This window comes from Pteropus alecto, unplaced genomic scaffold, assembly GCF_000325575.1.
Source record: "Pteropus alecto unplaced genomic scaffold, ASM32557v1 scaffold5, whole genome shotgun sequence".
NCBI classification, from domain to species: domain Eukaryota; kingdom Metazoa; phylum Chordata; class Mammalia; order Chiroptera; family Pteropodidae; genus Pteropus; species Pteropus alecto.
Genome location: NW_006441953.1, coordinates 33,350,531 through 33,371,323, shown reverse-complemented (window position 1 = coordinate 33,371,323; position 20,793 = coordinate 33,350,531). Strand labels below are relative to the sequence as shown.

At 59.4% G+C, this 20,793-nt stretch overlaps 1 protein-coding gene across 1 annotated transcript in view; it reads right to left on the bottom strand.

Annotated features, from left to right (window-relative positions):
* Positions 1-8,776: 8,776 nt before the first annotated feature.
* CPLX1 (complexin 1) overlaps positions 8,777-20,793 on the bottom strand; it is a 21,131-nt gene continuing 9,114 nt past the window's right edge. Inside the window, exons 2-3 of the mRNA XM_006919050.1 lie at positions 13,313-13,488; positions 8,777-8,974 (exon numbers count right to left, since the gene is read on the bottom strand). Of these exons, the coding sequence (XP_006919112.1) occupies positions 8,777-8,974; positions 13,313-13,488 (374 nt within the window). The remainder of the gene's footprint in view (positions 8,975-13,312; positions 13,489-20,793) is intronic.

The window sequence follows — 20,793 nt, the reverse complement described above, 5'->3', positions numbered from 1 at the left end:
GGGCTGTGCCATCCGAGGGCAGGGGAGTCGGCATCCCACCCAGGCCAGAGGCTCTGTTAGTTCTGTCTGGGCCTCGTGAGGGCCGCGACGCCTGCTTCTGGGAGCACTGCACAGATGCCCCAGAGAGCTCTCAAGTCCAGGGACTGTCAGCGTCAACACGCAGACTACCCGCCACAGACCATTGACACGGCCAACACCTGCGCTCAAAACCTGGATGTTTAAAGCTTAAGTAGTGTACAGCAATCTTGAAAATTCAAGAGGACTGAGAGCTGGAAAAAGGGAGATGACCAAACCGAGGCCAGTACCGTTAAAGGTGAGTTCAGTCTTAAACTGACTTAACAGGTTTCACTCGGTTTTGATGTCATGTACTCGTCTCAGATGTCGGAATGTTGGCTGGAGCCACAGGTAAACATTCGTGTCACGCAGGTGCTGGAGTGGAATGCAAGGGATGTCTTCCCGGGTAGTGGCCCCTTGCTGGCCACCGGTGGGCAGATGGCAGGGAGCTCGGGGCAGACCAGGGGCCGTGGGGATCCGGCTGACACCCCGACCGGGCAACTGGGGGAGAAAGCGCAGGCAGTCCCGTGTGCCCGAAAACGTGCACCTCCCATTAAACCGAAAAGTGCCACTGCAGAAAGCCGTCCGTGGCTGCGTCCCTGAGGGGTGACACGCGCACAACAGGAGCAGCGTTGGTACCTTGGCGCATGCTGCAGCCAGAGACCTCCACGCCGAGAGCGGGGGTCTCCCTGTGACCTCTGTTCTTAGGGACAAAATGGCCAGTGAGCATGACAAACCCAGACCCATGGCGGGTGGAGGCCGCCGGCTCCGCGTCCAGCTGCGTCACGATGCGCAGTGATGGCAGCTGTGCGCTCGCGCAGGCTCCGCTCACCGCCTCCTGCCGTTTCCAGGCAGCGAAACTCTTCCCCCAATGCCACGGCTTAACTGCCTCGGGCTTTGAATCCCACATAGACAGACAGATCGGTTGGTCATTGCGTGTATTCCTGTGACCTGCGTGTATTAGGGTTCTGTGAAAACAAAGTTGCTTGTTTAAGAACATTTTTAGCCAAAAGCCTTTTGAGAGGTGAAAGGGTCTGCCTGGCCTTCGTGGGAAGTGGCCCAGCTGTGACGTGCTGGGACTAAGATTGCTCTCCCACTGGTGGGCGGTGGCTTCACTAAGACCTCGGGGAGCATGACTGCCAGGCACTGCGAGTCCTGGATGGGGCTTCTGGTGACTGAAGTCGACCCCAGGCTCCAGAGGGACGAGGGCACAGGTCCCTGGGACCCACGCTTTTCTTTCTAGCTCTGCGTGGTGCCATGGCTATGCAGTCACACTGGAGGGCGCTCATCCCCACACCCCAGCACCGCTGTACCAGCTGGAGGAACACAGTGTGTGTCCCCCTCCTGGAGACGTGGCTGAAAGGCTCCCTGGTCTCTGGTCACCCACCTCCCTCCACAGAGGCACCCTCGGTGGCACCGTTAGCGCCCGCAGGGGGCCCGGTTCCTCCCCACCGTGGGCCGCAAGGTGGCACAGCAGGGCCAGGACCGTGGGGCGCTTGCCCTATGACCTTCCGTGGCGGTGGCCTCGGCACCACAATGTGGCTTCTTTGTGTCCGAGCTTTCTCCAGGGTCTTCCAGGAGCTTCCTCACCCTCTTCACAGAGTTCTTGCGAACCTCTCGCCTGGTTTATATCCCATGCTGTCCCCTCGGGAGGTGGGGGCTGGCCCATGTGTGCACTGGTTGGTTACCTGGTGGTGGTGCCAAACCTGTTCCGAGGTCCTAGCTGGGTCCTCCTGGATGTCCACAGGGGTCACTGTGTCCCGGCAGACACCGCGTCTGCCTGGCACGTACCCGCTTTGAGTCCTGGAGCTTCTGCTCCCTCTTGGGCCCTCAGAAGCATTAGCTAAGGGTGACAGCAAGCATGCAGCGTCCGGCTCTAACGGACCATGTAGCAACGATTGCAGAGTCTCTGGCAGGTGCCTTTAACGAGCTGGAGACATTTCCTCTTGTGACAGCTTACAAAACATTTTAATCAGGAGTATCTTTTTTATTTTTTAAATTAAAAATTTTTAATTAACCTTTTTGTTATAACATATATAAATTCACGTAACCATGATCAGGACACAGAATGGCTCCATCGCCCCCCAAAACTCCTCATGCCAGCCCTTTGCTGCCACCCATACCCCCGTAATCCTCGAGAGCGTCATAGAAGTGGAGCTGTACCTGTGTGACCTTCCGAGGCTGGCCTCCGCCCCTGGCTGCCGCCCGCCCTGCACATCCTCAGTGCTGGTACCTGGTGTGTCTGCCGCTTCGCCGGTGGAAGGCGTTCGCACGTTCAGTTCTCATGGCTGTGAATAGAGCCGCTTCGCGCGTGGACGTGACCCCAAAGGTGATGGTGTTAGGAGGCCGGAGGCGATTTGGTCACGAATAGGATTACTGTCCTTCTGAAGGAGACCCCAGAGCTCCCTCGCCTCTGCCACGTGAGGCCGCAGCCAGAAGATGTGTCTGTGAACCAGGAAGGGGGCGGCACCAGCCGTGGGTCGGTCCTGGACGTCCAGCCTCGAGGCTGTGAGAAATGAGTCAGTTGAGGCCCCAGTCTGTGGCGTTTTACGAAAGCAGCCTGAACGGACCAGGACAGACTAACACGAGCGGAGCTGAGAACATTTTGCTTATTCTTCTTGTGTTGCTGCTATGACCACTTTGAAAACAGCGTGGCAGTTTCTTCTAAAGTTAGGCGGACACCTGCCCACGACTCAGCGACGCCCCCAAAGGCATTTACCTAGAGAAATGGAGCGGGCGTCCATAAAACTGCTGGTTCTCTCCGTTTCGCTCACGCTGGGGCCGCCCCATCCACCACTGGGCTCCAGCCTAGACAGGGCGGTCTTACTCTTCCTGGAGTTTCTGAGCCCGGTTTGCTTTTTCTCCTGTCGCAGGTAGGAGAGCTGCTGGGCTTCTGCTGCTCCCCTGCTCACGTGGCGGCCTGAGAGGGCAGGGGCCCGTCAGGCACAGGGCGCTGGGCCCGCCCCGCCAGGCGTCAGCCTCTTTGCCCCCTCCCCGACACGCCCCCTCAGCAGCTCCCACCCTGCCTGTCAGAAGGCAGGAACGCGGAGGTGCTCACAGGGCGGCCAGGCACATCACTCGTCACTCTGTCGTGGCTTTGGGCCCCGCAGGGTGAGCTGGGAGGGGCTGACCCCGCACTCCCCTCTCTCTGTGTCTTCCCTTAGCTACTGGTTTTCATGTTGATTGAATTGGTTTATGCCTTTTCCAGTTGAATTTTTAAAGTAAATTTTATTTTTAGAAGAGTTTCAGACTTACAGAAATACCGTGAAGGTAGTGCCGAGTGTTCCCATGTACGCTGCACCCAATTTCCCCAGTCATTAGTGTCTCCCATTAGAATGGTGCACCCCTACAGTGAACAAGCCAACACTCACACATTTTTATTAAAGTCCATTCTCTGTTCCTGTTTTTACCTGATGTCCTTTATCTGTCCCAGGGTCCCACATGACATTTAATTGTCACATCTCCTTAGGTACCTTTTGACTGACAGTTTCTCAGACATTCCTTGTTTTTGATGACCTTAACTGTTTTAAGGGGTGCTGACAGTTATCGGATGTGCCTCAGTTGGGGTTATTCTGTTTCTCTTGTGGTTAGATGGGGTCGTGGGTTTCGGGGGGGCGGGGAGAGCACAGAGGCCAAGTGCCCTTCTCCATATGACCCATCAGTGACCTTGACCTCCTGGAGGTCAAGTTTCTGCACCGGTTGGTCAGGTTTCTGCACCAGGTCCTCTCCCACCCTTTCCACTGGGCTCTGGAAGTCACAGAGTGCTGCCACACTGCGTGGGGTTTAGCGCCATCTCCTGGTGGGCACAGTGGCTGCGAAATTATTTGGAATCCTGCATGGGAGATTTGTCTTCTCTCCATTCATTCATTCATTCATTCATTCATCTCTATCGGTGTAGACTCATGGAAATTTATTCTATACTTGGGTTATAAGCCACGTGACTTTATTTTGCTGTCAGATTGTTTCAGCTTTGGCCAGTGGGAGTTTGGCCACTTGGCAGTGAGTCCCTTTGTGTTATTTAGCATTTCCTGGCTTCCAGGCTCATCTTGTATATTTCCTGCCTGAGCCATCAGTGAATTTCTCCCGGTTGGTGAATTTTGATTATTTAACCTTATTTCTGTTCGTTGTAAGAGGAATTAACTGTAGGAGCAGAATCTGCATGGAGTGTCAATTGTCCATCTTAGCCTGAAGTTCCAGCCTGGCTCAGTCCCTGTTCTTTGGCCCCAGTCCTGGGCAGGTAAGGGAGGGAGCCTGGAGGTGTGATGGGCTGTGCCCCCTCCTTCTTGCCGTGCGGCCAGGCCTTGCTGGACACGTGTGGACAGAGGCTGACTTCTGGCTGACAGACTCTGGAATCTAGGACTCCTGGGAGAGAGTCAGGCTTTGAGTGCCTGGACACAGGGCACAGGCCTCACCGTGGGCGAGCCCTACGGCTGCATGGGATGCCCACACCAAAGGCCGGTTAATAACATTAACATCTGCTTTTCCAAACAGCCATCTTTGCACAGGGCACTCTGGAGAGCAGGGGGCAGCGGAGTGGCAGAGCTGTGTCCCCCGGTCTCCTCGCCGTCCACCGGGTCCCCCGTTCCTGGGTCTCCTCCTCCCACAGCCAGGAACTTCTGCCAGGCCCTGGCCCTGGCCCACCCCAGCCAGGCCGGGCCCTCTCTACTGGCTGTCTTCCTTTGCCCGCTGCATAGCATCAGTCTCAATGGAATCCCTCAAGGGTGCACGAAATTGTGTTATTTTGTAGAAATCAACCAGGCCTCATCTTCTGGCGCTGAGAGAAATCGCCCCCGGCACCACTGGGGCCGAAGGCCGGGGCCCAGGCCTGAGTGGTGTCATGGGGACCTGCAGCAGGGAGGCCCCACTAGGCCCCGCGCTCGGGATCCACTGTGCGAAACGCGCGGGACTCTGGCTTTCGGCTGAGCCCACCCACCCTGAGCCCAAGCTGCAGAGAAGCCCTCCAGCCCCTTCCTCAGCTCCTGGGGTCCTGCAGGAACCAGTGAGGCTGTCCTCAGATGAGCACGGATCTCTCGCACGCCTCCCGCCGCGCTTTGGCGTCTCTCCACTTTCTATTGGCCAGGTTTCAGCCACGTGACCATCTTGGAACCAATAGCGGTGGCTTACCCTACAGGCGCTGATTGGCTCAGGCCGTGGGGTGGGGCCGGGCCCGGAAGGATTTTACCCCTAAGGCCACGCCCCTACGCCTCATCTCAACGCCCATTTGGAGTGGCACTGGTCTGCCGTCCCGCGCTAAGGCCCTTCCTTCCTCGAAGCCGTGCCACCGTGTGGCCAACGCTAACCGGGCATCACAGCCCCCAGACCGAGCCCGACTCCGTGGGGCCAGCCCTTCACCTACAACGTGACCCCTCCTTTCCGACCTTCCAGGAACCGCTGAGACAGCAGTGGAGCTCTTTCCAACGTGGACAGGTGGCGCAGACCCAGGGTTCACTGACCCCGCTGGCTGCGATTATGGACAGCAGGATTCGTCTAGCTGCGGATTAGCAGAACTAGACAAATGGTCCTTAATTGCCAGACCTTTAAAATTTCTTTCCAGCCTTGACAGTTAAGTGGCTCGTGACTGAAGAGGAGACAGGAAATGGAAGCAGAGCCTGCCTGGGGCTGGCCGTGCTCAGGCACCAAAGAGGTCAGCAGAGCTGGGCTGCGGGGGACCAGCCTGCCTAGTGGAGGCTGTCTCTGGAGGGTGCCCAGCACCAAGGTGTGCTCTGCTTTGTCAAAACAGTAAAACGTCCAGAGGAAGTGTGGCCCAAAGCAAGCAACCAGGCCAACGCCACAGTCGGCCGGGGCTATGGGCACTGCTCCGAGCACCCAGGGCACCTCCTGCCTCAGGGCCCTGGCACGGCTGTTACTCTGCCTGGAAGGCCCTCCCACCAGAGGCCCACGGGGGGCCCCTCCTCCCTCCCTCAGGGTCTCTCTGCACCGCTCAGAGGTGAAATGGCAGCTTCACCATCCTTCCTGCCCCCTTATCCTGCCGGATACCGTCTGCAGGAGAAAGCACTGCTGGGCTTCAGTATTTATCATCTGTCTCCTCCCGCTGGAAACAGCACTCCAGGAAGAAGAGGTGTCATCCTCAGCGCCTGGAGCTGGGCTCTGCCCCTGGTCGGGCTCAGTAAACACCAGGTGAACTAATGCTTTCCTTGGGGCCTTGGAGACCAGCACCCAAAGCGTCTGGCCAGGGTGGAGGGAAAGCACACTGGGTCACCTGGAACATCTGGGTAACTGCTCAAGCCCCAGACGGTCCTGCTGGGCTGTGTGGGGGCGTGGTAGGGGGGCCGGATGGTGAGTGCCTTTGTAAGGCAGCCCGCAGAGCCCAAAGCCACCAAGCTGGCGATGAAGGCTTCCGTGTGAGTTTTGGATCTAGGGAAGGTGAACAGCTGCTCTGTCCTCAGCAAGCGGAAGGCGTACCGAGCAGCTCCGCAGTACTGGAGGCCAGAGCCACCCCCACCCAGGCAGCAGGAGCGGGAAGGAGACCCCCCACTTGTGCTCAAGGAGCACGTTAAAAGCTGAGGCAGAGGCAGAGGGGCTGTGGGGGGCTCCGTAGCAGCCTTCAGGACACAGCTTGATGGGGAGGGAGACAGGCAGCAAGGGCGGGGCGAGTGTGGCCTTGCTCCTTGCTTGCTGGACAGGCTTTGCCGCATGCTCCCTGTGCATCCCCAGCCAGCAGAGGGAGGAACATCACAGGTGACCCAGGCTTGCCACCTCTCTAGAGAAAGGCACCTTGGGGTGGGCTTCGGGCACGGGGAGGGCATGGGCAGGGTCCGCTAGGGAGACAGCAGGGCTGTCCTCTGAGCTGAGTTAGGGTCCCATGGCCAAGCAGGTCCCATGAGCACTTGTGAGTCTGGCTTCAGCTCAGATGGGAGGGAGCGCCTGAGGCTGGTCTGCATTCTATGTGGAGATTATCTGGCCAGGGGCCCTTAGGGAGAAAAGGTCAGAGGGGTGAATCTGGCAGGAATTGGGGCGGGGGAGCAAGGGCTGGGCCGCAGGGCCTGGAGGGTGTGGATCCTCGGTCTGACTCCGCGTTGCCTTCCAGGGGAACCGGGACTCTGGAGAGAAGGGCCACACGGTGTGAAATCACTGTGTTCTTTATTGGCTGTGATTCCATCCGGAGAGAACACACGCGACGCCCCCGACATGCAGGAGGAGGCGCAGGCGCAAGGACAACGGACAGGCGGCATCCGCCGTCTACGTTAAGCTCGGCTTCTCCGGGCGCCCCATGCGCTGGGAACAGGATGCGGGGTTTCTACGAGACAACGCCCTGTCTGCTCAGAGTTGGCTTTTTAAGTGTGAAAACAGGCATTTTTAAAAGACGTGGAACCGGGAGGAGTCAGGGCGCAGGACGCGGGGCGCACAGAGGCGGCGCGGGGCGAGCGCGCGCGTCTTTGACGGGCGGCCGCGGTTAGTATTGCAGTCTAATTGTATGGCTTCTCTAAACAGCGATGTAGGGCCACGCCCCGGGCCGCGACAGGAGGACAGGTGAATTTCTGATGTGGACAGACGGCCCGGGACGAGGCGCCGGGCTTTCGGTCAAGATAAACTCCCCCAATACGTTAGACCTCATTTACCTGAGATTCAACACATTGTGATGCAAATTAAACAAGAATGATGGGAACGGAGGGCTGCGGGAGGCCCAGCGCGTCTACCTAACCCGCGTCGGCCACGTGCGCCCGGCGGCCCCGGCCGAGGGACCCAGGGACACACGCCTCCAGCCGCGCACTCAGTCCTGCGGCCCTGGGTCTCCTGCACAGCTCTGTTGGGGGGCGGGGGCGGGAGTTGGCCGGTGAGAGCAGGGCCCTACCCCGTACAGGACGAGGTGCCAACCAGGGAGAGGAGTGGGCGGGCCGGGCTGCGCTGGACCCAGACTCAGGGCAGCGTGAGTTACAGCGGCTGCGAGGGACGGCGTGCGCCACACTCGGGGGAGCGCGGATTTCCCCCTGGTCGTATTGCTTTGTCTCCCTCAGCTTAGACAAGGGCCGCGGCATTCACGAGAAGCAGAGCCTTCCAGGGGAGCGGGCCGAGACGGGCGAGCGAAGCACAGAGACCGCGGGCAGTGAACGTGGCGGGCTCAGATGGAGAGGTGGGCAGCCAGCGGACGGGACGACGCAGAGACCCAGCGACCAGGTGTCAGTGCGGGAGGAGGGGCGCGGAGCGGGCAGGCTGATCCAGAGGACGGGGAGGGGCTTCCCACCCTGGCCCCTGCGGCTCGCCCCTCCAGCCCCCTCCCTGCCTGCACAATCGCCGCCCCCTCTCACTATGGCTGTGCTCCTGAGTGTGGGCCGGGACAGCGCGCACCAACACATGGACCGCGCACCGAGGGGTGGTCGAGGGGCTGGCCCTTTCGGTGGCCCCGGCTCAGGCGCCCCTGCGTGGCGGGGTAGGGGGGAAGGGCGGGGACAGTGAAGGGCGTCCCAGGCTGAGCGGGGGTCCAAACCGCCCGCAGCCAGAGGAGCACGTGGGCTGGTCCCTGGGGATTGGGCGCCCCTCCCGCGGTGGTGGTGGCGATGGCAGTGCGGGAGGGGGGAGGGACGGAGGCTCCGAGGCGCGAGGGGCGGGGGCGGATGGACGGAGGACTATGGCTTATAGTGGCGCTGGGGGCTGCACTCTGCTCCCGACATCCCTTCGGGGCCTCGGCGGAGGGCACGGACGGGGTGTGGGCGAGGGGCGGCGGGACGGGGTCCAGGCTCCGCGGCTGTGCGGCGCCGCGGCCTTATTTCTTGAACATGTCCTGCAGTGGCCCGGGCAGGTACTTGATGACCGTGTCCAGGATGCTCTCGTCCTCCTCCTCCGGCTCGTCGCCGCAGCCCGGCGGGATGGCCTTCTTGGGCCGCGTCAGGCTGCCCTCCGAATTGGCCTCCATGGCGGCCTGGGCCTCCGCTTCGCGCTCCTCCTTCTTCTTGATGCCGTACTGCGGAGACAGGGCAGGGTCAGGAGCCTGGGGGGCTGGACCCCCGCTACACGGCGAGATCGGTCCAGGGGCCTCGAGGGGCGGCGCCTGCGGCTGGCGGAGGTGTGTGAGGGAGTCCCTGGCCCTACCAAGGGCCACAGGACCCGCGGGCGTCTGCCTGGAGGGGCAGGCAGGGCGCATCTCCCTGAAGGAGTGTCAACGCCGTGGCCCCTCTCCGGGGAAGCGGCGCTGTCCTCAGCAGGCCTGGGGGGCAGCCGGTGGTGGTGAGAGCCCGTTGCTCCACTGCTGAATGACCCCACGCAGCCCCGATCCTTGGTCGGAGACAGGTGGTCACTCCCTCATGCCTGGCCAAGTCTCCCCCGATGCGGTCACGAACGTAGCCCCTGCAGTGTCACTCTGCACACTCCGTGGGCAGCTGGTGGAGCAGCAGTTCCCGTGGTCCCTTCTGGATGGATGTCCTGGACCCCCCTAGGTGTGCCCTCAGCCGACACTGCTGGACACCTTGGAGACCCCTACTTCTGATTTCTTTTGTGTCTCTGCCCCCCCACCCTTACCCAAGTCTCCCCTTTGTAGTGGGTTGGTGTTCCCCCAAAGTCTCTGTCACTTGGAACCTTAAGAATGTGACCTTATTTGCAAATAAGGTCTTTGCAAAGTTAAGGTCAGGATAGAAATGAGACCACTCTGGGCCCTAAATCCAGTGAGTTTCCTCGTGAGAGAGAAAAGGACAGAGGAGAAGACCCTATGGAAACGGAGAAAGGCCGGGAGTCACATCCCATAAACCCAGGACCGCGGGGGCCGCTGGGAGCCCCAGGGAGGCAAGGAAGGGTTCTCTGCCATTTCAGGGGGAGCGCGGCCCTGCCCTCGCCCTGATTTTGGCCTTCAGGCCCTCAGAACTGAGAAAGCATTTCTAGGCCATGCATACACGACCCCTGGACCCATCAGCACCCTGACTCGCCCCGCCAGCGGGCACTGATGCAGGTGAGCCTACGGTCACTGAGGCCACGAGACCAGAGAGAGATTTGCCTTAGAGCTGTAAGAACCGGGCAGGGCCAAGCTGGCCCTATGGGTTTGGGGAGCAGGTCATGCATCCTGGGATCAAGCTCAGGACCCACCCAGGCTGCCGGAGGTCACATGTTAGGGAGTACATGGGGCAGAAGCAGTCATAAGAGGAAGGGGGGCCACTGGGAGAGCTCGCGGGGATCAGTGATTACTGATTAGACTGCGGGGGGCTGAAAGGCACACAAAGGCAGGACTGCTGGCCATGGCTTTGGGGAGGGGGTGTTTCTGCTCAGGGGGAGAACCCCGCACTGCTCATCTCTCCTCAGCCCCTCTGGTTAGTGGGGCGGGGGGGGAGGCTGGCTCTCCACAAAGGCCTTACCCCTGCTTCCAGACTGGGGGCTGTGTGTGTGACCAGAGCACAATCTGGGTGTCCTGGGGTGCCTGCAGGCCACTGAGGAGGGGCATGAGGGTTGTCTGTGTCCTCGGCCCGAAGCTCCTCTGTGTCCTGGACAACAGGCAGAAGCGCGTGGGCGGGCCTTGATGAGGGGTGGGGAGGCCTTCCCCCCAGAATGTCCCGGGCAGCAGGACACTGCCCATAGGGCCCTCCATACTGAGCACTGACACAGGTCAGCTGAGGGCACAGAGGGTGGGCAAGCAGGACAGACATCAGGCAGCCCCTGGGACCGGTGCCAGGAGCAGCGGCCCTTTCCCTGAGAACCCCGCCTCCAGAGCAGTCACCCCAGGGCACAGAGGGGAGGGAGGGTGTGTGGCTGGGAGTCCTGGGGTGCGGAGCGTGGGCTGGGCGAGATGCCACCAGAAACAAGGTTAGACCAGGGAGCACTTCCGTCCAGCCAGGGGCAGGGAGCCCCCAGCCTTCTCCCAAGGGACAGCTGTGCACACTGTGGGGACATGCACAGGCCGGACCCAGGAGACTGCTGCCCAAAGCCAGCGTTCACTCACAGCAAAGGTGCGTGTGCTCAGGGGAACACGCGAGTGACAGCAGGACACCCGTGTAACGAGGGAACACTGGGCATCGGCTTGGCCAGAGAAGCGAGCCTGGGGGTTTGGGAGGGTCCCTGTCTGCAAGCAGTGTTGGGGTCCTCTGCTCTGGGGTCCAGGAAGGAGACCCAGCCCAGTTGCTCCACTGAAGCTCACAGGCTTTCTGAGGCCAAGGCCACTCTGGGCTGACCTGAGGCTCGTGGTCACTTGGCGGGGGCAGGGCTCCTGAGCTGGAGCCCACCGGAGCCTGCCCCGCTGTGCTCATTCAAAGCCAGGCTGAGGCTTCCAGGCTCCAGAGACAAACGCCCAGCCACACCCGGTCCAGGAGTCCATCGACAGCTGTTCATCAGAGACATTGCCCACCCGGGTCCCCCGCCATCCTCCTCCACCGCTGAGACGCACCCTGTGGCTGCGAAGAAGGCAACGTGGCGCCCACTAGCGGTGAGAATCTGTAACATGAGCAAACGACTAATAATTGGCAACCACGCCTACACCTGTTACTGCCCGCACGCACCTCAGACCGAGCCTGCAGTGATCGCAGGGGCTGTGGGGCCCGGGGTGCGGGGTGGGGGAGGGCTGGGACCCGCCAGCCTGGTGCAGGGAGGAGAGTGGCTCTGACTCGATGCTGCGGAACTGGACACTGGAAACCCAAACCTCGCGGTGCACATACCCATCTGAAGGTGCAAATCGGGAAGTACCTCTGCAAACCGAGCGGCGGGGCGCAAATGCCGCGCAGGTGGCGATCTCCCCTCCTACCAGGGCTCGCGCGCGGATGGGGACGGGGCCCCGCCCTCCAGCCCCTGAAGAGAGGGTCGCGCTTGCCCGCTTCCGGTCCGCTCGTATGAGGTCGCCAGGGGACCTGGACGCCCCGAGCACGCGTGACCCCGGCCGCGTCCCTAGGCCCCCATCTGATGGGGCCCTGGGCCCGGCAGCTCAGTACCCACTTTTCTGAGCAGCCCCACTAGGTCTGGGGGAGTACTCCGCACCCGGGGCTGGAGGAGGACTCTGTGGAGGACGCTACGGACTCGGGCGATGGGCGGACCCGGCGGGAGCAGGGCCCGCAGTGCTAGGAACGCAGTGGGTCAGCACCCGCGGGAGGTGCCGGCGCTGAGCTCCCCACACCTGCCACCAGGGGGCGCCCCGCCCTCTCCTCCCACTGCGGGGCAGGGCAGGGCGAGGCGGGCGCCGCTCTGCCGAGCTGAAGGCTCTTCGCGGGGGTGGACCGAATTCTGGAGGCTGGAGCGGTGAGGCCGGGAAGACCAGGGCTCCAGCCCCGCGAACACTCCAAACACGTCAGACCCCCCCGCCGCCTGAGCTGCCTCTGACCCAGGAGCGGGGGAGGACCGTCGGGTTTTCTTTGTCTCTGTCTGTCTCTGTCTCTCTCCCCTCTGACCAGCTCCACTGCCCCGGCCCCTCCTCCCCACCAACACAGAGCCCCCGGCCACAGCCCAGGTGGGGTTTGCCTGACGGTGCACGGTTCCCGGCTCTGCTCCAGACAGCCCCAAAGCCCCGAGTACAGATTGCTGGCCAGCAAAACAACTTTGGGAGGGGTCGAGAGCTGGTGTCACAACATAATCGACCTGAACTTTCTGCAGGTGCCCAGGAGAGGCGTCCAGTGACCCACAGTGGAACATCAGGTGTCTGTGGGGGCCCCTGTGGGCTCAGACCTGCAAGTGCCCCGCCTGTGCTGCCGCCTGTGGGACGTCGCGTTCTGCATCAGGCAGGATACAGCTGGCCTTTCTCTGGGTACACTGAGGCAGAACCCCAGGCACCATGGGGATCCAGTGGGGGAGTCTCACCGCATCTCACGCAGCCCCCCCGCCGCAGGCTTCATCCGCAGCATCTGGGTCGCCCTCGGAACCCAGGGCTGGGGGCATCAGGTTGCGAGGCCGTAGGACCCAAGGAAGGCAGGGCCTCCCCGCAAACCAAATCTCCCATCAGGCACCTGGACCCAGTGACTCCAGCAAGTGCCCTCCACGGGGGAGGCCCAGCCTGGCACGTACCCCAGGGTCGCCCCCTACCCATGAGGAGAAGACCGCCTGCTGTCAGGAACAGGAAGGACTCCACCGAGGACACTCTAATCCCGAGACAGCCTGTGTGGCAGATGTGGACACCTGGGGTGCAGCGACCTCCCGAAGGGACCATCTCTGTGCAGTGGAGCCGGGCAGAGGGAAGGGGCAGAAAGAGGTTCCACGCGGCTCCTGCCGGGAGCCTCCCTCGGTCCAGGGCCAGCTGGGTCCCCGGTCCCCCGCACCCAAGCTGGGAACCGCGGTCCGCGGTGACGTCCCGGGAGTCGGGGCTGTCGCCCGGGCCCGCCCCGGCCCGCCCGGCCGTCCGCACCTTGTCGCGGATGCCCTGCCGCATGGCCTCGCGCTCCGCCTCCATCTTGGCGTACTTGGCCTTGCGCTCCTCCTCCTCCTGGCGCAGCGCCTCCTGGCGCTCCTCCTCTTTCTTGGCCGCATCAGGGTCCTTCTCCTCGTCTCCCCCGAGCATCTTCCCCATGTCTTTGGTGGCCCCTGGGAACAGAAAGGCCAGTGAGTTCGGGCAGCCCCCACTGCGGGTGGGCACTGCCCAGACGGAAGACAGCGCCGGCCGCGATCCCGCACAGCCATCGGTTCTGGCCTTTTCTGCCCACAGAGAAAAACGTGGCCTTCGTGTGTGTCGCGGTGGGGGCGGGGGGGGGGCGTGCACAGGTAGTTTGTAAGGGAAGCACAATTGCACGTGCGTGAGATCGCGCTGTGGGGGCGTGTGCGCGTGCGCGTCTCCGTGCTCTGGGAGGCGGCTGGTGTGTGGTTCTCTGGGTCCTGTATCCAGCAGAGGCTCAGCCTCCGGAAGGTGGTGGCAGGACTGGCCAGACACGTGGCCTAATGGGCTGGGGAGCGGGCGCGGAAGGCGTCGGTGAGGCGTCGGCGAGGCGCCTGGCGCGCAGGAGCTGGCGGTGGCCCCTGGCCTGCAGCTGCGGGGCTGCATGTGGCAGCACCAAGGCCCTAATTTTTCTGCTGCGCCAGCCGCCACTTTTCTCATGAGCTCCTGATTCACAGGGGACAACAAACACCTCCCCAGACGCCCCCTGTGACTCGGCCCACAGGACAGAGCGTGTAATTACAGCGTCGGAGTGAGCGCGGCAGGCTCGCAGGGAGCAGAGCGGCCAGAGGCCAGCGCTGCAGCTCTGCCCACCTCAGCCTGGGGCCCGTGTGCACACGCACATCTATGCACGCCCGCAGGAGCCAGCCAGCCCACCCGACTGCCCTGCATGCTCCTTGGGACCAACCCTTCCCCGGGGGCTCCCTATGCCTGCCATCCTCCTCCCACCACCCCGGACAGGAACCAGTGTCCGCTGCGCCCAGTCCCGCTGATGCCCTTCAGGCTCTGAAGGTCTTGCCCCTCCCCCTGTGCCTTCGTGACCTCTCCAAGCACTGCCCCGGCCAGTGGGGCCCATGCCTCAGGAGTAAGCGGGAGCAGGTCACGCACAAGAATCTCGGCACCAGCCTGTGTGGGTAGCTGCCGACCGCACTGCCCTGCGTCGTCTCCGGAAGGGCCCATCCGCACCCTGGCTTTGAGGGTCTGTCCCACACCCCCTGCCCTCTGAGTTCAGCAGCTCCATGATCCAATTCTCCATTTCCATGTCCTTGGTGCTCTTGGTACTGTGGAGACACTCTGATACCGTACAGGTCCGTGCAATGCCGAAGCTGGAGAGGTCCCCTTTCCTGCAAGTATGTGTCCCAAACTCTGCCTTACTCAGAATGACCCCCTGTTTGGACAGAGGGAGTGGTGTGGAAGGCCACCAGCTGTTGGTGGGAGAACAACCTTTTGGCTGAGCTCTGGGCTGAAAACTAGGTGCCCATCAGGCTGGGCCATGCCTATACCACGTGGGCCTTCCTGCCTGCCGGAAACCACTGGGGGTCTTGGGGTGTAGGGAGGTCCAGTCCAACTCACCACCGCTGTCACCGTGGGCACAGGGAGTCCACCTGTACCAGGTACTTGGCCAATGGCACAGATCCAGACAAAATGAGAGCCTCAGGGTCAGTTTTCAGGCACATATGCAAAATTTTGCCAAGGAGATTCTGGGCCAATGACCCAAGGGAAACTGGGTCGTAGCGTCGCTCTACACTCTCCTATCTGCTCCCCAGACGACTAGGCCAGGACTAGGCCGGAACCGATCGGCCTCCTGCGGCTCCTGCCCTCTCCCGCAGGTGTGGGCAGCAGCTCCAGCCGCCACAGTCCAGGCAGTGCCTGCTGGCCGCCCGCAGTACCAGTGGATGACTTTTATGTCAGCTTTTCTCACCACTAGATCAAGCTATTTCACACTAAAGTGAGAATGACCAATAGCTCTTCCTCCTTCTGGCAACTACAGGTATCTAGAGTGGAGGTGGTTGATCCATCTCATCCATATCTCCCCTGAGGCAGAAAGGCCTGGGGGAAGGGCTGGAGGGGCCGTTCAGCTGGGGCTGGGTCCCCGAACCTGCTCCGCTAATGCATTACATGAGCTATAGGTCAAAACAGGCACTTACTGAGCACGGACTATGGGCTGAGCTCTGCTCAGCCTTGTGCCACCCTTGGGTGCTTGCCCAGAGCCTCCTGGCTCTGAGTTTCAGGGCCCCCAGCCCCAAAAATGCGCTCTGGGCTGGTCCACTCGGCAAGGGGGGTCAGGGAAGGCCAAGGGAGGGACTGGCCCAGTGGACGGGCAGAGGGGCAGCTCTTGAGGGGGGGTGACTTCTCCCAGTCCAGGGCTAGGAGGTAAATTCACACATGGGCGCTGTCCGCCCCTGTCCGAGGCGACCTCGCTCTCCGGGCTTCCACAGCTCCCGCCACGCATGGACGCGCCCCAGGCCCCGCCTGCCCAGGGGTGAGATTAGCAGGCGGCACCTGCTTTAGACGCTGCAGGTGGCTTGTTCCTGGGGCACCGAAGCCCCACGTGCCGTTTGCTCTCCTGGCCCAGTAGTGGGGGCGGGGTGGGGAGAGGCCAGCTGCCAGCCAGGTGGGGCTAAGCGGCAGCGCCTGGGGGTCTCCGTCCTGCCCGCCACCCTTCACCCCGACCCCCACTCCTCCGCGCATGCGCACAAAGCACCCCCCTCCGGCAGAGAGGTGCTGCGCACCGCCTGTTTACAGATAAGGAAACTGAGGCACCGAGCCCTCCACCTAGTGCTCGAAGCCGGAAGGGACCTCCAACTGCAGGAGTGAGTGAGACCGGCTGGGGTCCCCCGGAGTCCAGCGCTGGCCTTGCCACACTGGGGCAGAGGCGGGGTGTCGTGGAGCCCACCCACCTCTATCCTCGCTCTCCTCTGAGGCTCAGCCTCCCGGTGACAAGTGGGGAGCGGAGCCTCAGGGCAGCTGGGAGCAGATGGGGCTGGCGCTGCCCCCACCCCATAGGCAGATAAACCTCTGGGGGCGCAATCGCAGGACTAGGTGGGGGCGCCTTTCCCCCCGGAGAGGGGCTGTACTCGTGGGGGCCGGTACGCAGAAGTCACTGGGAGCTGGAGAGCCACTCAGCAGTGTCCGCGGAGCACTCTGGCAGGAGCGTTGGGTCTGGGGGCCGCCACCCCACCCAGGGCCGCATCCCTCACTGTCCCTGCCAATATTGCAGCACCCCAACTCTGCCGGAGGCTGGACGCTGAGAATATTGCAGGCGCGGGGAGGACAGGTCAGGGCCTCAGCTGTACCCCCAGCTCTGTCCCACTCCCTCCCACCATTGTCTCCCCAGACAGGGTCCTCTGGGAACCGGCCACTCACAGTCACCCCCAAACCACGAAACTCCGTGTTCACTACTTCATCCATAACTGATATGATGTATATTTAAATAATACGTACGTTAAATTTGATTTTTAAAACTTCGTTTTGAAATAATCTTTGATTTATGCAAGAGACACACAGGCTGTGGGCAGGGCTCCTGCAGACTCGACCAGCTTCCCGTAGTGTTAGCCACTGGCCCCTGGGGAAACGGAGACGGTGCTCCTGCGGCCACCGCTGACCCCCTGAAGACCTCACTGGGGCCAGAAAAAACTGACGTCGTTTTCTGTTCCAGGGTCCAGTCCCAGATACCACGTTGTACTTAGGTTAAAGTCAATATTTAAAAAGAAACATTTTTTTTATTTGAACTAAAACTATGGGAAAAACTATAAAACATAATGAAAAACTAAAAAATGCCTAAATAAATAAAGACACGTGTCATGTCTGTGGACTGGGAGACTGTAATGTGAAGATGTCCCTTCTCCCCAAACCGAGTTGTAAATGAATGTAATTACAATCCAACTCCCGAGTTAAAAAGGAAATTCTGAAATCCGACAGGCTAAGAGTTGCGTACAGAAAGGCGAGGCACTCGGGGAGCCCGGCGCGGGGCATGCAGTCGATGACAGTCACGAGGGCGTGTGGCCTCAGGCGGGCACGGTGCTAATCGGGAGGGTCGCTTCACAGTGTAAATGTCTGACCGCTATGCTGTGCTCCCGAAACTAATGCAAAATACTGTTGCATGTCAACTCTAATTGAAAAATAAAAATTAAAAAAGGCCCCTATCCTCCGGGACACACACGAAGGAGCAACGAGGACACCCGGTGTGGCTGTCATGTGGTTCAGGGGAGGGGGACAGAAAAGGGGGTCAGTGTGGAGAGCTCGCCTGCAGCCCCACGAGCAGACCCGGGCCTCGGACAGGGATGGGGGACAGGGGTGGGGCCTGGAGCCCCAGAGAGAGAAACAGGGTTCCAGAGGTGGGGCCGGGATGACCACGTGCCTTGTGGGGAAGCGTGAAACCGGACCCCTAGGTAACTCCACAAATTCTTGATATTATAGAGCTGAAAATGGGCCCAAGATAAAAATGGGGAAAGAAAAAACAGCGCTCGTCACCCTCTATCCCGCTCCCCCGCTCTGCGTGTACCGCGGTCTGCGCGGGCGCCGCTGGCTGGCTGGCTTTTTATTGTCAGTCTCCACTGATGGGAAATAAGCTGATGAGAACAGGGGTGCTGACCAGCTCAAGGTATAGACGGTGCCTGGTGTATAGCAGATGCTCAACAAATATTAGGCAAATAGTGAATTTAAAACATTTAAGAGATATGCATCATGCGGTCAGCCGCACATAAAAACTTAACGAACCCTAGAGCCAACACCACGTAGTCCATGGTGAAACACCGAGCGCTTTTCTCTTAGCCCAGCAGAGGCACAGGTGGCGCCCTCTCACGGCCCATCCTAGCCAGTGCACTAAGGCCGAATGAGAAATAAAAGGTATGGCGATCAATTAGGAAATGAAACTGTCCTTATTAACAAGCGACATGATCGTCTGTGCAGAGAATCTGAAGGAATCCACAAAACCATGACTACAACCAATAAGTGAATTTATTAGCAAGGTCTCAAGACATGAGATTAATAAACAACAAAAAAGATTTTTATATACCAGCAGCAAACAATTGGAATATAAAATTTAGAAATAATTCCCTTAACAATACTGACGAAAACATAAAATACATGTCACTGTATTTTGAGTAGATGTGCAAGCCCGCCTCGCCTGAAACTACGGAATTCTTGAGAGAAACTGCAGACGGAAACGGACGGAGAGGCTTGCGGGGTTCACAGACTCGCTGCTGTGATATCGGCTTTCTCAGGCTCAATCTACAAATTCAGTGTAATCCCGGTCTGAACGTGAGGGGGCTTTCCGAACAAATTTGCCAGCTGATTCTGGCGGCAATGGCAAAGGATCTGGAACAGACGGAACAGCTCTGCGGAACAGCTCTGCGGGCACGCGCAGCTCGACTGCAAGACTGACTGCGGCCAGGACAGTGTGGGACGGACAGAAGAGTCCTTGGGACAGAACAGAGTCCAGAAACTGATCCGCCCTTAAATGGTCGATTGATGTTTTTTTTAACAGAGCTGCAAAGATAAGTCACGGAGGGAAGGGTGGTGTTTTCACAGACGGCACTGAGACAATTAGACGCCCCAGCGAGTAAACGAGCGTCTTCTTGCCGCACACCCTATACCAAGCTTAATCACAGACGTAACTGTAAAAGCTAAAATTATGAAACTTCTAGAAGAAAGCATTTGAGGAGAAACTCTGTGACCACAGCTTAGGCAAAGATTTCTTACGGAGGTGACAGAAAGCATAAGCTTTATAAGAAAAAAAAATTGTAAATTGAACTTCAACATTAAAAATTATCGTTCTTCAAAAGACACTGTGAAAAAAAAATATGAAAAGCTAAGCCTCAGACGGAGAGAATATATTTACAAGCCAGGTGTCTGACAAGGTCTTATATCTGGAAGACAGAGAACCCTTATAACTCGGTCACCAGAACACAAACAACCTGACTTTAAAAACAGACGCAAGATCCAAACAGACCTTTCACCAAACGAGTGCCTGGAAAGATGAACCCGGGCACCGCGAACAGAGCACAGTCAGTCGGGAGCGCTACGAACCTGCTCAGGGAGAGACACCACCTCGGCCAAGGAGAAGACGGAGCGCACCGGGTGCCTGGAAGACGCGGAGGAGCTGGACCCTCGTCCACTGCCGCTGGGGCTGCACACGGCACAGCCAAACGGTCTGGCAGTTTCTTACAAAGTAAACATACGCCGACCACACACCCCACAACCCCACGCCTAGGCATTTGCCCGTGGGAGATGGGGTCATGGGCTCACACACCGACGGGCACACGAACGCACATCACAGCTTTATTTATAATAGCCTCGAACGAGAACCATCTCAAATGCCTGTCAGCAGGCGACCAGACTCAGACAAGCTGGCCCGTGCGTGGCAGGAGACTACGCAGTGGACAGGAGTGGACTGCGGACAGGGGAGAGCGTCTCTACGCACAGGGAAAGCCAGATGTCAACTAAATTCACAGATACTAGCGTAGACTAGTCCACAGAGACAGCAAACGGATGGCCTTGGCCCGGGCGGAGGGAGGACAGACTGCGAAGGGGCCCTGGGGACGATCATGGTGACGGTCAAAACTCCTGGAAATGCACCCTTCAAGATGGGCAGCCTCGTCAAATTTGCCCAACGAATGAAAAACCAGAGCTATATGGGCCATCTTCCTGGAATGCAGTCTAATCGAACTACGGACAAATACTAAAAAAATTATGAGCAAACCCATAACTGCAAAAGTTCAAGTTTTAGAAGTATGTACCTAATTAGCACTTAAATTGAAGGGGAAATAAAAATTGAAACTGTAAAAACTCTAGAAAGCAATGAAAAATAACCACGGTATATGAAAACTTAGGGTCCATGGATAAAGCTGTTTTTAGAGGAGAAACTAACTATAGCCTTAAATTTTCAAGGAGAAAACCATAAAGTACAGAAACTTCATTATTATCTTTACAATTTTTAAAGGTAACAAATAACCCAAAATAAGGCAGGAAGAGAGAATTAATAAAGATAAAAGCTCTAACTGAAGTAGAAAACAGAGAAAGGGTAAATAAATGGGCTGACATGACACCGAAGTCCAGAGATGGCGCACGGGGCGGCCGCTTTCGGCTCTGTTTTGGAGATTCCACTGAATTTCATGAGGAAATCAGACAGCGAGTATTACATTGTGAAAGAAGCCACCAAATTGTCCCTCCTCGCCGCCCTCTTAAGATCATATCCCTAAAAACCTCGACAACCTAGTGAAGGCGGCCGCAGCCAAACGTGGAAAGGCAGGCGGCGGCTGCGGAGTTGACAGATAAGTAAAAATTCAGCAGTCTTGCCCCGCACTGCCCATGACGAGCTGGACACATGGGCGTGACCGACGCTTCATTCGCAGTGGTTATAAAAATAGAAAACACTTAGGAGTAAGTCTGACGAAGAAACCTATGCAACTGCCCGCAGGCAGGGCCCTCCGCCGCGGCGGGGGCGGGCGCGGGGC